The sequence below is a fragment of the Bactrocera tryoni genome, unplaced genomic scaffold (assembly GCF_016617805.1).
Source record: "Bactrocera tryoni isolate S06 unplaced genomic scaffold, CSIRO_BtryS06_freeze2 scaffold_25, whole genome shotgun sequence".
NCBI lineage: Eukaryota > Metazoa > Arthropoda > Insecta > Diptera > Tephritidae > Bactrocera > Bactrocera tryoni.
In genome coordinates this window covers 30,011,172-30,028,690 of record NW_024395977.1, presented here as the reverse complement: position 1 = coordinate 30,028,690, position 17,519 = coordinate 30,011,172, and the positions used below count along the sequence as shown (strand labels likewise).

The 17,519-nt window shown below is 35.3% G+C and overlaps 1 protein-coding gene and 1 long non-coding RNA gene across 2 annotated transcripts; both read right to left on the bottom strand.

The window, feature by feature from the left end:
* Positions 1 to 217: 217 nt before the first annotated feature.
* On the bottom strand, positions 218 to 3,889 carry LOC120780954. The gene is made up of 3 exons (XM_040113184.1): positions 2,580 to 3,889; positions 702 to 810; positions 218 to 647 (listed from the first exon to the last, which is right to left on the bottom strand). Exons 1-3 carry the CDS (start codon positions 2,730 to 2,732, stop codon positions 538 to 540), a joined length of 372 nt encoding a protein of 123 aa, XP_039969118.1. The 5' UTR covers positions 2,733 to 3,889; the 3' UTR covers positions 218 to 537.
* A 4,197-nt stretch (positions 3,890 to 8,086) lies between these two features.
* LOC120780894 lies at positions 8,087 to 8,832 on the bottom strand. The gene is made up of 3 exons (XR_005705956.1): positions 8,517 to 8,832; positions 8,336 to 8,457; positions 8,087 to 8,281 (listed from the first exon to the last, which is right to left on the bottom strand). It is a non-coding gene; the product is annotated as an uncharacterized LOC120780894 (long non-coding RNA).
* Between the last annotated feature and the right edge of the window lie 8,687 nt (positions 8,833 to 17,519).

Genomic DNA, 17,519 nt, shown 5'->3' with positions numbered 1-17,519 from the left:
AAGGACCTGGCTTCGCTTGGAATATCCAATTGGCGCCACGTAGCGAAAAAAAGAAACGACTGGTGCGCTGTTGTTAACTCGGCTATAATCGCGTAAGCGGTGTCTACGCCAATTAAGAAGAAGAAGAAAAACCCATATAATTAAACCATATGGACTCTTCCAAAAAAAGGCACTGACGAACAAGGTAAGCCAAAAAGGAGAATGGCAGTTGATTTTCAAAAAATTAATGCTCAGACAATCACTGATCGACATCAAATACCTGATGTAAATATGACTATCAAAAATTTAAGAAAAGCAAAAGTATTTTTAACTATAGATTTAGAATCCGGATTCCATCAAATTTCAATAAAGGAATCCGATAGAGAAAATACCGCCTTTGCAGTCAATGGAACAAAGTATGAGTTTGGGTTGAAAAACGCACCCCCAATCTTTCAACGATGCGTAGATGATATCTTACGAGAATATATAAACGATGTATTCATGGGCGTCCGCAGAAAATGACTAAAAGGGGGGCAAATCTATTTTATTTTTATTTTTTTACTTCAATAAAAGCCTTCTATTTTCTTCCGCGAATTTCGTGAGAATCTTATCAATAAATTCCTGGTCGTCATTTACGGCTCTTCTGTGTATGCTCAACATGCAAAGACCTTCAAATAGAAAAAGAATAATTAAAAAATAAAAAATAATCATACAGAACAAACCATTTAAACGCTTTTCAGCCATTGTTGACCTTAACCATGTTTTCACTCGCCGTAAAGTGCTGAATGATCTTTCTATGGTGGCAGTTGTATATGGAAGAGCTAAAAATATCTGCAAAGCTTTGTATATGCATAGATAAAAGATATTAGACTCCTCCAATAGCTTAAAGCGCCCATACACGAGCACACAAGTGCGTTCGATCGGTATGTGTGCGCTTGTGGCTTATCGTGTATGGGCTTGTTCGCGTACCGATCCATGTTCGCGAAAATGTTTGATTTTTTACGATCGGTGCGCGAACATGTTTATCGTGTATGGCGTTGTCGGCGCACGAAATCTCATTTCTCTCGTGTCGCCGAACAGTGAAGATCGCGGACAATGGCAAGTGTTAAGGGGAGAGCCTGCTTTCGAGGCTTCAAAAAATCGATATTTTTGAGGATTTTTTTGGGAGGGAAAGAAATAATTGATTCAAGCGAAATTTCTAGGCTTTATAGTTATATATTTGAACATCTTTCTGCCTTTGGGAAGCAATTACCCGATGCATCTCGCATGTAAATTTTTCGGACGGCGGGCAGGATGCAGGTCGCAATTTCTATCCGAAACAAAAAATTCAAAGAGAGTCATATTTTTTATTAATTTATCTTCTAGTTAAAAAATTCCAAAAAAAGTGTAAAATTTAAAATCTTATTAAAAATTTAATAAGTAGTGGCTTTTTAAAAATATGTTAAAACTTGACTTTTCTTAATATTTTTTTTAGTTTAAATATAAGATAATTTTATGTCAATGATAATAAACTTTGCCCTAATTCCATACGACGTGTAGTTTGTTTTCTATCCTGCCAATTAAGAATAATCGTTAAAATGGAAAACCGAGAAATCACACTTCAAAGTTTTCACTTTTTGCCTAAGCGCTCATACATATACATACGTAGTGTAAGAAAAATAAAAGTTGGAATAACTTATTAACGAAGTACAATGAAATAGATAAAAATGCTACATTAAAAATACATTCCAAGAAATGTTCCGCTTGCCTGTCGCACATGTTAACTCTGTGAAGAACGAACGCAAAATGGATTTGTGTGTCGTGTATGGGCAAACGAATTCATACCGATCGAACGCACTTGTGTGCTCATGTATGGGCACTATTAGCCATGTCATCAAATTCAGTTTTATCTTTCCACAAGGCAATCCATAGACCTATTTCATATTTCAAGTCATTTAAGTTATAAAAAGAAGCTGCAGACAATATTTGAAGGTCGATTTAAGTACAGCTGGGTGAAGGTATGACTAAGCAAAAGAGGGATTATTTTGGTCGGAAAAGCGATTTTCAAAAGCCATTATTAACGAGTCCAAATACGGAATGTAAATTGAAATCTTAAAAAATTCTACTACAGTCGTTGCTGGTTAATTGGCACGATAAACTTGACGGGCAACAATCCTTGGCAAGCTAATTTCAAAACCAAGTTGCAGGGCAATATTTGTAGCTTCGTCAAAAATGGATTTAAATGTGCTGTCTGCTGTTTGTCTATCAGACTTGATTAATTGCACGATCCGTTTTATATGGTTAGCAATGGCAAGTATATCCAACTGCTTACTCTGGAACAAATTTGCTGTTGGCTTCAAGATTGCTGAATAGTGCGAAATGATGCACAGACAGACAACGAATGTACTTTTAGCTGCACAACTTATCACCTGGAGAGCAGTTTTCCTTGTTGCTGGGTTTCCTTCAAGTGAAAGTTTTTCTAAACCTTCTGTTATGGCCAAAAAGTTATTTTTGAAAACACCTATGCTTTTATACTTTTGTGACCAACGAGTTTCACATAAAAGTGGCAAATTTGGGACATGTTTTCCTCTAAGTGGCGGTTCCCGAAAAAATGTAATTACCTCCTTAATAGTAGTTGTTGTGTTCCCAATTTCTGCAACGCTGTTCAAATCATTGATCACTAAATTTAGCTTATGAGAAGCACAATGGAAAAACAAATTTTTTTTATAAAAATCTTTCATAATTTTTTGCACGCCACCATCTTTGCCAGCCATTGTTGCACAACCATCATAACCCTATCCGATGCATTTATTAGGATCCAAACCACAGTTTGTAATGAAATGATGTATTGCACTTGCATTTGATTTTGCGTCCATATTGTCTCGCTCAACAAAGCCTAGGGAATCTTCACGTAACTCTGAAAATTCACTGCAGAAATATCGCACTCCAACAGACAATTGTTCTTTCACAGCTTTCATCTGCTAAAATGCTAAACCCTTCAGCTTTATCAATGGAACGACAAATTGTTTCTTTGAGCAAGTCACCACAAATATTAAGAATTTCGTTCTGAATACGAACAGAAATGTGCTTCGCATTGCCCTTAGCGTTTTCAAAAATTAATTTCAAATCTGCGTCCGCTGAATTTAATTGCAATTTAAGCAAATACCTAAAAATGCCTAGTAGTACATAACAGTTAAATTATTATCTTAAATAAAAAAAGTTAATTCCACTAAAATGCTCACCTTCATGATTTTTTTTTGCCACGAAGAGCAATATCATGCGTCCCACAATAAATAATAGCATATATAATCAATCTGATCATTTTCTTATTGTCTTTAGTTACTTTTTCATGCGCGTTTTGTGCCACTACATCAATAGGCACTAGGTTTAAAAATCCATTAGCATCCATACTTGCTTTTTTGTGACAAATAAATATTGCATGAGCTCTAAAATGCTCATGAGCGTCTTTGTACTTCGTAAATGGTCTTATGGTCAACGATCCTATAACGCCACGTGTATTTTTTGGCGGAAATAGTACACAGTTCATACAAAATGCTCCCTTCAGCCGACAAGAATATGCAAGCCATGACTCATAAATTTTAAGCCAATTATAAATAAATTTACGATTGGAATCTTGACTATCTTTTCCAAAGTCATATGACTCATGTGGTTTCCAACAATGAAGCACCATATTTATTTTATTTTCACCATTGAGAAGAAATCCGCGTCCCACCCAATTGCCAATGTCATTGGTAGGATAATCTTCGACCGTGGAAGTTGCATGAGTTAATTCAGAAGTTTCACTTTCTACAGAATTTTTCTCAATGACTGGTTCGCTGATTCTTGCGCGCTTTGTTTTTTCTAACAAATAAAAAACCATTAATTACCAACAAATTATAATAACTATAACTATTTTTTACCAAAACACGATCTTATATCCATTTTCAACCAATTGATTAATTTAAATATATTCTACTTCTAAAAACCACCTTTTATTCTTTCCGCCACACAGTAAGTACTTTCAGAGTTTGCAAGGAATGAAACTAGGGATGGGAAAAGTATCGGTACCTGTCGAAAAGTATCGACAAAGTCCGTATTTGATATGTACCGACAAACAATAAGGTATCGATAATCGTTTAGTATCGTTAAGTAGAAGAGTATCGATATTTAGAGTTTCATGAGGAATTCGATTCCCATAAATTTTAGACTCTTTGACATTTTCATTTGCGAGCAAAATGGAGTAAGAACCAGGAGGATTTATTCATGAATGATATATGTGTGTATGTATACAGCTTTATGTTTTTTTAAATATGTTAAAAATAGTTACTCTTTTCATTTCACATTACATAAAATTTTATTTGCAAATGCATTTATTATTTAATAGTTTTCCCAATTTTCGTCGGATTTGTATGAATGTACTGGGCAAATTGAATTCTTGCACAAGTCTTAAATCGCTGCTCGAATATTTAGTTAAAACCTTTATAATTGAATATACAGTTTTAAGCGCTGGAGACTATTCTACGAATCGAGTGCTTAATATATGCCAAAACCTTGAAAATAATATCTTTAATGATGCATTGACCAAAAAAGGTCACAGGAACGGCTGTTTTTTTATTTTTCGTGCCACGCCCTTAAAGTTAAAACCACAGCCTTTTAATGTTGATGTTCGTAATTAGCGACCCCAAATTAACTAGAAAATGTATGTCGCTCCCCAGTGTAATTTTACGTGTTGTGTAGTGTTATTATTAGAGTGATTGGCCGTCCAAAGCCAATACTTTTTAGTTATTTTACGCAAGGAAGTTTTCTTTATTCGCACTGTATACATTGTAATTATAATAATATTAAAAAAAAAATTATTAAAAAATATGTATGTACTTTTGTATTTTAATTTGAAATAATTGTTTTCTCTCAAATTGTAAAGGGGGGTAGTGGCCCTAGTAAAATTAGACGAGGCAGCACTGGATGCACTGCAAAAAAAAATAGCACTTCGGGAACAAACAGCACTCTTATTAGAATATTCGGATATCTACGTTTTTATGTACAGGAATTCGATAATCACAATATATAAATACTCTGTCATTAATAATAAATACAAATTATACAATTTAATTCCGTTAGCTTACAAACATGGAAAATTGAAAGAAAAATAACAAAATGTGAAAATAAATTTATAACATTATCTAAATGTAGAAATAATGTAGGAATAAATGTTTATAAACAAGAATTGCAAGATAATTGTACCATCCCTTTACTAAATAAGGACAAAACATATTGAAATATTGTTAAAAAACAATGTGCCTTTATTAATATTAGATCACGGAAATATTATATTTGACGGAATCCATATATGGAACGGCCGAAATATTATAGGCACAAAATTAATTCAGTTTAATATATGCACTACTTTAGATAATAAGACGTATTTTAACCATGTCCAAGAAATAAAAAATATAATACATGGTCATCAAAATGAACAAATCAAAATTATGAAAATAATAGAATCCAAATCGAATAATAAATTTTCTAATATGCACGAAATATACAAATACCTAATTCATGTTGAGGAACGCCCTTTACAATTTTTAAGCTACGCTATTCTCTTAGTAAAAATATTAGGATTATTTATATACGCCTCAGTAAAGGCATGTAAATGTTACCAGATTAAACAAGAAGCCAAAAAACGCCCAGTTTTCGAGCAGGTATATGAAATGGAAGTACAGCGACTCCAAACACAGCGCTTTTGAAATGAGGACATTTCATTTTAACAGAGGGGAGAGTTAAGGAAGATAACATTCCTTATCATACTCACGAACCCAAATACATCAACAAATCCTTATCAGCTGTAAACATAAAAACATGTCTCATGACCTATACACATAATAATGTATTGTAATTATCAGTAACAGATAAGAACTTATCCAAAAATATTTATCAGCTTAAAATAAGAACACAACAGAACAACATGAATGTTCTGTCGATACTACAAATAGTTGTAAGCAAACCTAATGTCTTTTAGTCTTAGTATTACCACAAACCAAGAAGGTATATTGAACTCAATAAAGAATAATAATAAACCCAAAACTATTATTATTTAACTTGCGCGAGAGTTGAAAAGGCAAGAAAGACGCAATTGTAGACAAAAAAAAAGAGAGACCGATATCCGTGAGTGCAAAGAGCTTGACAAGCTGGCCGACATGGTGAACCCGAATTCCCAATCAAGGACGATGGACCAGACGTTCCATTGCCCGACCATGAAAAAGTTCAAATAGCTGTTACACATCTGAAGAACAACAAAGCGGTGGGGGCCGATGAATAGGCGACCGAGCTATACAAAAACGGTGGCGGAGAACTGATAATGAGCATGCATAAGCTTCTTTGTAGAATATTGTCAGACGAAAGCAAGCCCGACGATTGGAATTTAAGTTTGCCCTGCCCAATCCACTAAAAAGGGGAACCCACAATTTGCGCCAACTACAGTGCGCAAATTTTGGAAAAGACCCGTGAAAAGAAAATTGACACACTCCACCTGTTCGTCGATTTCAAAGTTGTTAGTTCTGCTTTCTCTAGAATGGATAAGGAAGCAAAGTAAATGGGTCTGGCAGTGAACGAGGGCAAGACGAAAAATCTCCTGTCATCACATCAACAGTAGTCGCATTCGCCACTAGGCTCCCACGTCACTGTGGACAGTCATAACTTCGAAGTCGTAGACAATTTCGTCAATCTTGGAACCAGCGTTAACAGCGACAATAATGTCAGCCTCAAAATCCAACGCAGAATAACTCATGCCAATAGATGCTACTTTGGACTGAGTAGGCATTTGAAAAGTAAAGTCTCTCTCGACGAACAAAATCCAAACTCAATATATCACTCATTATTATCGTACTGCTATATGGTACAGAGTCTTGGGCGATAACAACAGCTGATGAGTCGACGTTACGAGTTTTGGAGAGAAAGGTTTAGTCAAAGATTTATGATGCTTTGCATGTTGGACACGGCGAATATCTTCGATGGAACGACGATCTGTATGAGATTTTAAACCAGGAAGTCTTCCTCTTTATTCCATTTAAATGTACAAAGTGAAATTTAGTGAAACATTGAGAAATCTTCTTCTTCTTAATTGGCGTAGACACCGCTTACGCGTTTATAGCCGAGTTAACAACAGCGCGCCAGTCGTTTCTTCTTTTCTCTACGTGGCGCCAATTGGATATTCCAAGCGTAGCCAGGTCCTTCTCCACTTGGTCCTTCCAACGGAGTGGAGGTCTTCCTCTTCCTCTGCTTCCCCCGGCGGGTACTGCGTCGAATACTTTCAGAGCTGGAGTGTTTTCGTCCATCCGGACAACATGACCTAGCCAGCGTAGCCGCTGTCTTTTAATTCGCTGAACTATGTCAATGTCGTCGTATATCTCGTACAGCTCATCGTTCCATGAAATGCGATATTCGCCGTGGCCAATGCGCAAAGGACCATAAATCTTTCGCAGGACCTTTCTCTCGAAAACTCGCAACGTCGACTCATCCGTTGTTGTCATCGTCTAAGTCTCCACAAAAGCTCCTGAACTATTGACGGGAGCAGAATGGTTGGCAAGTGACAGTGCATATAAATTAACTGGGAGTCTTATAACTCCCTTTAGAGTAACGGAAGGCACTTTGCAAAATCGAAATATATTTAACAGAATTTTTAGCCAGTATCGAAATAGAATTGAACATTGCTTTGGTTTAATAATAGAACGGTTCAACAGTTTAAAAGAACTGAAAATACAAATAAAAGGCAACCGTTGCCTGAAATTTGCATGCCGTTGGATATTTCTTGTTTGTGGAATTCTGAACAATATTCTACAGGACCAAAATAATGATAGTTTTTACTTTAATGAATGTTTAAATAAGGAAGGTGAAACTGATGAATCTAACAACCAAAATTTACCTACTAACAAGGGTGAATCCAAAGGGTTCGCCTTGCTATCGCTAATACAAGATTTGAATGCTTAAAATCTTGTAAATCTTATTTGCATCTAATATATCATAAATAAAGCACATATAATATTAAAAAGCAGTTTTATTTAATAGTAGTATTTAAAATTGTAGGAAGTTTAACATTTAAATTCAATTTCAAAGATTTAATGCGCTCTTCACTTGCTAATTTTAGTTTTTCAATTTCTAACTGACCTTGTTTTTTAGCTTCAATTTCAATTATTAATAATCTTATTAATGTGTGCTCAATCCCATTCACCAGCAGCCCTGCACCAGTGTTACATTTCCAGGCCACTGCGGATAGGTAAGATGCTTTGAGGTGTCGCATCTTGCTCTTTAACACCGCCCAAAGGATCCGCTGAAGTAAAATAAACATATGCATACAAATAAAGTTGTTATTTTAAATTCTAACCTCGAACGACTCTGGTACTCTTTCACCACATCGGCAGCTGCTTGCAGCAAGTCTGGCACCTGCGACTCTGTCCAATGATGCGTTGGGTTACTTCGCTTCCTTTTTCCTTTTTGCTGTGTTTTCTAAAATGTAAACAATAGGGGAAAATTATTCAAATTTTAATTTCACGTCTTATGCTTACCTCTTCCATACTTTTCCACTTCAAACATTAAAATAAATCAGCTGACTATTTGGCAAGGTTGCATTCATAACCTGGTAAATTTTCGCACATTGTTTACACAACGAAAAAGTTACGTAAAGTTATTTGGTGTCCGTAAATAAATTTTCATACAAATTTTGACAATTCATTACGCAATATCACTAATATCTTTCATAATTTGGTTTCCTGTAACAACCAATATAAAATATCTTTGAAAAGTTGTAAATGAAACACTGATTCGTCTTGCTATTCGTTACATTCTCTTTTAGTTGTATATTTGGGGATTATGTAGCAAGAAAAACTTCTACGGAACATGTCAGGAAATGTCAGTTTTAAAAATTATTTCAAAAGGAATGTTTGATATTTTCCGATAAATTATTTATGTATATGTAAAGTTTTTGTGTATTTTTATAGAGTTGAATTTTTTCAGTTTTATACATAAAAGCAAATGCAGAACTATTTCATTATTTTTCTTACTTTGAAGCATAAAAGCCAAAAAAAGATGTAAACTATATATTAAATAGAATATAATAAAAATAAAGCTTCATTAATTGATTCGTAATAGTAGTACTCTTGGCCCCACTATGCGACGGCCTCAATGAATTCCAATTAATTCGAAATTAGTTGACTAAATTCGACTACTTCCACTTTCTTCTGCTAATTGTGAGAGACTTTTTTTAAATCAAAATCTATCCCAAATCCATAAAAATAAAAATCACAAAACAAAGTGAATAAAGACAATTTCAGAAATTCTTACATTAAAGTTCACCAGAGCAATCGATTTTCGATGCGAGACCACTATAAACAAGAAAAAACGTTAACTTAGGCTGCACCGAAGCTAAAATACCCCACATAAATACAAAAATTCCTTACAAGATTATTGATCGGTCAGTTTGTACGGCAGTTATACATATGTATGCTATAGTGACTCGATCTGAACAATTTGTGTATAGATAGCATTACTGCTGTGGACAATAAATCGAAAGGACGTGTGCAAAATTTCAGATCGATACCTCTAGAACTGAGGGACTAATTCGCTTATACACATATGGACTGCCCGTCTGATTAAATCAACTCAGATTGTCATGCTGATCATATATGTATATATTTATATGAGCTCCCACTTTTCCTTCTGAGCATTAAACTTCGTGGCAAACTTAATGTACCCTGTTCAGGGGTGTAGACATCATTATTTTTAAAGAACAGAGTGTAATATATCTAATATTTTCGGTTACCTAACGGTTGTTTGTATCAACTAAAAAAAATCAAGATAGCTACAAATAAGATTATATAATTTGACTAAAAATTGACATATCGTAATATAACTCGATACACGACGCCACTGCCACGCCCACAAACCGCCACAGTAATTTTGCACAGTGGATTGCATTCGGGCTCTCTAAAATGTTTAGTGTAAATAAATATATCTGTTCAAGCACAAAAACCAAAACAAATTAAAAATGGAAGAAGTTGGATGATAACCACGTTCACTCCCCACATAACGGAATTGTTAAAAACTACTAAATTGTGTCACCGAGACTCGGGACCAGCTCGACCGATTCAGTATAGTATTTCATTCTACGGACATTATTATTCTAGAGTGCAAAATGGGCAAAATAGGACTACAACCACTCCTCATTCCATTAGATTAGATCACTTTCAGTATAAAAAATAAGAAACAATTAATAAAATGAGATAACACACGAATAGCGACTTTGAAGTATGCCACCTTATGACCAAAAATTGTCAAATGTGTGAGATATACAAATAAAATTCAATTCTGTGTATCAAAAATGTGTTGAATCGGATCAATACTTTCCTGAGTTCCCATATACCTAATATAAAGTGGAACTTCCAGGTGACTATATACTGGATATATCGACTAATATTTGAGTTAACTCAATGAAATTTATAGGACATGTTTTACTCTTTGTGCCAAAAATAGATACAATTGGACGGAAACTTTACTTAGCCCCCATATAACTATTATCAGGATTTTCGAGAATGCGGGTGACTTTGCTCCATATGATTGGTGATTGTATGTGAGGGAATATTTAGTATGTAGCATGATAATAGTTAATAGATAAAATCGGGTCGATACTACCCCAACTACTACGTATAATGATTTCGATTTCCTAATAATTCGTATGCCGAATTTGTCGGTCAGTATGTGAGTTATATAGAGTATATTTATATATAAGATTGCTTAGATTTCGATCCTCTGGTTGACGTTTTACATCTTAATATATTTCTCTGGCCCTGATTCGTTCAAGTTGGAAGAGTATAAAAAGTTCGGTTGCACCCGAACTTAGCTCTTTCTTTCTTTTAAATAAAAAGTTTTTCCAGCACCTTAAGGGATTCCGACGGCTTTTAAAAGAATCCGAATGCTCGGTTATACCGGAGTTTCCTTTCTTATTTTAGATAATTCTAATGTTAAAATAATATATGTATGTACACTCTAGAAGCCTTTTTTAATTAATTGCATTTTCCAAAAAAATGTTTTCTTTTTGAATCAACGGTACAGATAGAGACGTGAACCAGTTTTTCCACTAAATCTTATCCTAAACTAGATATATTTTTATCCTAACGTCTCTTTTTATAGAAAATATGTGATGTCGGATTTTTCCTGAATTTTAACGCTCTACGCCACCACTTTCCTACCGATGTGCGGATTTACAGCATGGCATATGAGGTAATATTGGTTGATACACAAATTTATCACTTTTGTCAGCTATAGATTTTGAACATCTGAAAGCAGGATGACTAGATAAAGACTCTCTGTTCCATTCAGAAATTTTGCGTAGAATATTATTCCATTTCCCTACGGCTAGTAAATGAGGGTAGATTTATAAGTTTTAAACGACCAAGAAAGCCAAAGGAAATGCCTTACCGATTTGCTTTCAAAACCATGGTTTCAATAATAAGACTAAAACAAGTAAGGAAGGGCTAAGTTCGGGTGTCACCGAACATTTTATACTCTCGCATGATAAAGTGATAATCGAGATTTCATTATACGTCATTTACATATTTTTCAAATACCGTATTTTTTTTATTCCGCTATCATCATTGGTTCCTAATGTATATACTCGTATTATACAGAAAAGGCATCAGATGGAATTCAAAATAGCGTTATATTGGAAGAAGGCGTGGTTATGAACCGATTTCACCCATATTTCGTACATGTCATCAGGGTGTTAAGAAAATATTATATACCGAATTTCATTGAAATCGGTAGAGTAGTTCCTGAGATATGGTTTTTGGTCCATAAGTGGGCGAGGCCACGCCCATTTTCAATTTTAAAAAAAAAAGCCTGGGTGCAGCTTCCTTCTGCAATTTCTTTCGTAAAATTTAGTGTTTCTGACGTTTTTTGTTAGTCGGTTAACGCACTTTTAGTGATTTTCAACATAACCTTTGTATGGGAGGTGGGCGTGGTTATTATCCGATTTCTTCCATTTTTGAACTGTATATGGGAATGCCTGAAGAAAACGACTCTGTAGAGTTTGGTTGACATAGCTATAGTAGTTTCCGAGATATGTACAAAAACTTAGTAGGGGGGCGGGGCCACGCCCACTTTTCCAAAACAATTGCGTCCAAATATGCCCCTCCCTAATGCGATCCTTTGTGCCAAATTTCACTTTAATATCTTTATTTATGGCTTAGTTATGACACTTTATGGTCTTTCCGCCATTTTGTGGGCGTGGCAGTGTGCCGATTTTGCCCATCTTCGAACTTAACCTTCTTATGGAGCCAAGGAATACGTGTACCAAGTTTCATCATGATATCTCAATTTTTACTCAAGTTACAGCTTGCACGGACGGACGGACGGACAGACGGACGGACGGACAGACAGACATCCGGATTTCGACTCTACTCGTCACCCTGATCAGTTTGGTATATATAACCCTATATCTGACTCTTTTAGTTTTAGGACTTACAAACAACCGTTATGTGAACAAAACTATAATACTCTCCTTAGCAACATTGTTGCGAGAGTATAATGAAGCTTAGGCTCCATGGTAACTCCCAAATCAACAAAGTTGAAAATATGGTATAAGGGAGTAACGAAAGTGACCATTTACAGTATTTACAATAAAACCATCATGGCCGCCTCTGGTAAGCAAGGGTGGAGAGAGGCACCTCGACGCAGCAATAATAATTTATATTTTGTACTACTACTATTTTATTTATATACATATACTATTTTCAATGTTGGTTATAAAATGATGTTTATTATTTTTGACAAAAAATTAAAGTATACCATCTTCATACAGAAATATTGGGGTGAATTTTTAACCGCTTTAATTAACGTATTAATGGACAAACTGGAAATTCAATTTTACAATTAGTGGACCAAAAGACTAAATATTGTTACAGAATTTAGTATTATAAGTCATAATAATTCTTTTGAACATTAAATTTTAAGAGATATGAAGAGATTTCTTTCCTATAATTTAAGTATAAATTTTCTTAATCTTAATCTGAATATTATTAAATAAATTATTTGTAGAATTCGCAATCTCAATACATACTTGTATAATTCGGTAGGCATACCCGAAAAGTCATGACTACCGAAACTATAAAAAAATTTTAGTTACAACTAATACATACTCACATGTGCATATATCAATGGTATACGACTGTTGGAACAGTCTGTCGATGATCAGAATATTGAGCGTTTGAGATCCTGCCTCCGTATTTTAGCATGTAACGATGGAAAAAGTACCATATTTGTATATAGTACTATATTTACATTTTGCATATAGTCTTTATTTATATTCATTTATTATGAAAATCAATTTCGCAAATTATAAAATTTGTACTCAGTATCGTAGAATTGGCATTTTCTGAATCTCGTTTCTTACATTATTGCTTATATCCACTTAACATTTTTCAGTGGTGAATATTTATTAAGAGGTCAGTCGGGTAATTTTTAGGAGAATAGAACAGCAACCAATTACACAGTGCAATGGATTATAACTGGTTCAGTAATCATTCCAAAAAACTGATTTCATAACCTTGCCAGCCGACTTTTTCATCTTTCCGCGCTTTAAGACCGGTTCATCATGTGCAGTCCACTATAATGGCTATCGATTGGACTCCAGTGTGAAATGATGGAGCAGTATTTCTATTGTCACACACCGATTCGGTTTTATTAAAATTATTAAAGAGCACTCAAACACTTCTCAGAATCAGTTACTCGTTGTTTTTTTTAGATTATGAACTTGCGAGGCACCCACTTTGCAAAGAGCTTTCGCCTCTTTATGGCGTCCACTGCCTTCATTGTCTTCGGTGCTCATTTCGCCTCTTTCCAACTTAGCAAATCTCTTTCAACGGTTGATTTCCCAAACCTCCCAAATTAAATAGTAAAAAGGTAATGCCTTATTAACATAAGAAATGCTTTTATAATCCATTTTTTTGTAAACTCACATAAGTTGCTTATCAAAAATGCTATATCTCACTATTTAATAATTATAATCTATCTAATAGTAATCATACAGATGGTATAGTTGTATTATCTATGGGTCGCCCACAGTAAATCTTGGTCGGGTTCTCTAGTAAATAATAAAATAACTTCATTTCATTTTGAAAAAATATCAAAGTTTTAAATATAACCAATATTTTTGGGACATAAATTTTAACAAAACACCACAATGTAACCATTTTCCGGTCAAACAGCGGCCATCTTTGATGTCAATAGAAACTCAACCCCAGACTCCTCTTAACGTTTCTCCATGGGCACCTCTCAGCTGTGCCTTTGCTTATAGCACAGCCAGTGAAAAACGTAGAATCGTGGCTCGTGTCAGCTGCCACGACCTATCTTATGGGCGCGCAATGTAACTGAACAGTGAAAAACGCTACTCCCTTCTCTCTTTGACGTGGGATGACGTGAGAATTCACGACATTTGGATTTTTGCCGTGGAAACGTGTCAGCTGATTGCTCTCTCACAATGCAGGGTTGCCAATATCGATACACTGTAGTAATTAACAACTTTTATAATTCAATCTGTTCACTAAGTTTCAATATGTATGAAATTTTCATAAAATAACTCAAAATCAGAGTCGAATGCTATCATTTATAAATATGTAAACTATTTTTAATTTTTTTTTTTTTTTCTCATCCGAGGCTGTTTGTCGCTTTTCATTGGGATAGGCTTTTTACGTGGCGGGTCCCAAACCCAGCGCACAACCCTATGCAGGGGATGTTTCGCCTTCTCACTTTAGCTCACCTACGAACGGATGTTCTTAGGCTACCCAGAGGATACTTGGTCAAAGACCGGAAGTCGTGAGCTGCTTGAGTCATATGTAAAAGAATCGTTTCTGGCCACTCCCAAGTGAATGGCGATCAGAGAACTTTCCTCACTTGCGTGAACTTCTACACATGACCCCATCCTCCAATGGGGGATCTATGCCGCGATGTCTGAATTTGGTATCCCCGCAAAACTAATACGGCTGTGTAAACTGACGTTGAGCAACACGAAGAGTTCCGTCAGAATCGGGAAGGACCTCTCCGAGCCGTTCGATACCAAACGAGGTTTCAGACAAGGCGAATCCCTATCGTACGACTTCTTCAACCTGCTGCTGGAGAAAATTATTCGAGCTGCAGAACTTAATAGAGCAGGTACAATATTTTATAAGCGTGTACAGCTGCTGGCGTATACCTATGATATTGATATCATCGGCCTCAAAACTCGCGCCGTTAGTTCTGCTTACCCCAGTCTGGACAAGGAATGAAAACAAATGGGTCTGGCAGTGAACGAGGGCAAGACGAAATATCTCCTGTCATCAAACAAACAGTCGTCGCACTCGCGACTTGGCACTCACGTCACTGTTGACAGTCATAACTTTGAAGTTGTAGATAATTTCGTCTATTTAGGAACCAGTATTAACACCACCAACAATGTCAACCTGGAAATCCAACGCAGGATTGCTCTTGCCAACAGGTGCTACTTCGGACTGAGTAGGCAATTGAAAAGTAAAGTCCTCTCTCGACGAACAAAAGCTACACTCTATAAGTCGCTCATAATTCCCGTCCTGCTATATGGTGCAGAGGCTTGGACGATGTCAACAACTGATGAGTCGACGTTGCGAGTTTTCGAGAGAAAAGTTCTGCGAAAGATTTATGGTCCTTTGCGCGTTAGCCACGGCGAATATCGCATTCGATGGAACGATGAGCTGTACGAGATATACGACGACATTGACATAGTTCACCGAATTAAAAGACAGCGGCTACGCTGGCTAGGTCATGTTGTCCGAATGGACGAAAACACTCCAGCTCTGAAAGTATTCGACGCTGTACCCGCCGGGGGAAGCAGAGGAAGAGGAAGACCTCCACTCCGTTGGAAGGACCAAGTGGAGAAGGACCTGGCTACACTTGGAATATCCAATTGGCGCCACGTAGCGAAAAGGAGAAACGACTGGCGCGCTGTTGTTAACTCGGCTATAATCGCGTAAGCAGTGTCTACGCCAATTAAGAAGAAGAAACTATTTTTAATTGTTTTCAGTTTTGATATTTTATATTGTAAAAATTTTAATTGAAAACAAAGATGTGCTCAAAACTATATATGCGTATTGGGCAATGGCAACATTGTTCAAATGTAAACAAACAAAGATGGCTGATTTCTGCGTTTTTAGCACGTTTTTGACTATGCACACATTTTGCTCGATAAGGAAGGAAAAGGATGGAAGGGAGTAGCGGTTTTTAATGTTTCTGCTATTACATTGTATCAACTGATAGTTTCTCTAAACCCCCCTCCCCCTTTACGTTGCTTAAAACAAACTGTAGTATTTATTTTATTACATAAAAGGAAGGGTGCCCATATCTATGAGAAAAGCACATCATCTTACTTTTTTTGAGATTCAAAGGCAATTATTTCTATCGCACCAAATTGTTTAAGTCTATTTGCTGCAGCTCAATAATTAAAGTATATTATTAAAAAAGATTTACTTCCAGTGCTTGTAATAAAAATTTTGAGAAATCTATTGCAGAAGAGATTTCGTTAATAAAAAAGTATAATCGGGAAGTCAATAATAGAATCTGAAAGAGTATCCTCAAATATCACTCGTTGTGTTCTATTATAAAGATAAGAAGATGCACATTGAAGAAATCTTGGTTGCAATCCCAGAACATCAAGTTTATGTACGAGAGTTGAGAGATTGACTTTATCGAAAGCTTTACTAAAGTCAGTGTATATAACATCCGCAGGAATAAAGGGATGTTAAACTTATTCCAGTGTGAGAGCGCCTCAAAATTAGCGTTTCTTATAACATTTTACATTATGGCCAGATTGAACAAAAATACAATTTTTGGGCATTTATCAACCCAATACCCAAATTTAGTACGAATAAATATTACTAAATAGTGGTTATTTATTATATGGAGAAACTATTTACATCTTTTTAAAGAATATTATAACAACTGACTTTTGTCCTTTCAATACCCAATAATAGGATTTAAGCTTGTTAGCTCTCAATCATTAAATGTTTTTAATCATTTTCCATTGAAAATAAAACTATGATGCTTCAAATTACAAAACGTTTCATCAAATATCTTTAGATTTCACAAATTTATTTAATTTTCATTGTTTTACATTTTTATAAGTGGTCTTGAACGATGCAACAAATCTCTCCGTTTACACATTTTTTTGGTAAGATTTCAATCTGGCCATCGCTGGTTTCCAATTGATAAACGTCAAAACCTACTGAACTCGATTAGCTGTCAAAGTTCAGTAGGTTTTGACGTTTAGCAATTGCTCTCTCACTTCCAGTGAGAGAGGAGTTGGATATCTCATTATCTCTGACATCCGTATGTGTATGTGTTCCCTAGAACTCAATTATACATATTTAACAAATACAAGTAAATTTGTTGGAATGAAAATACTAAAATTAAGAAATTAACAAAGACATCGAAAAGGTTATAGTATATTGTGTAATATTCAAAAGTACTATAAATTAAGATTAAGAGAATAATTAAATATTTGGTACTTT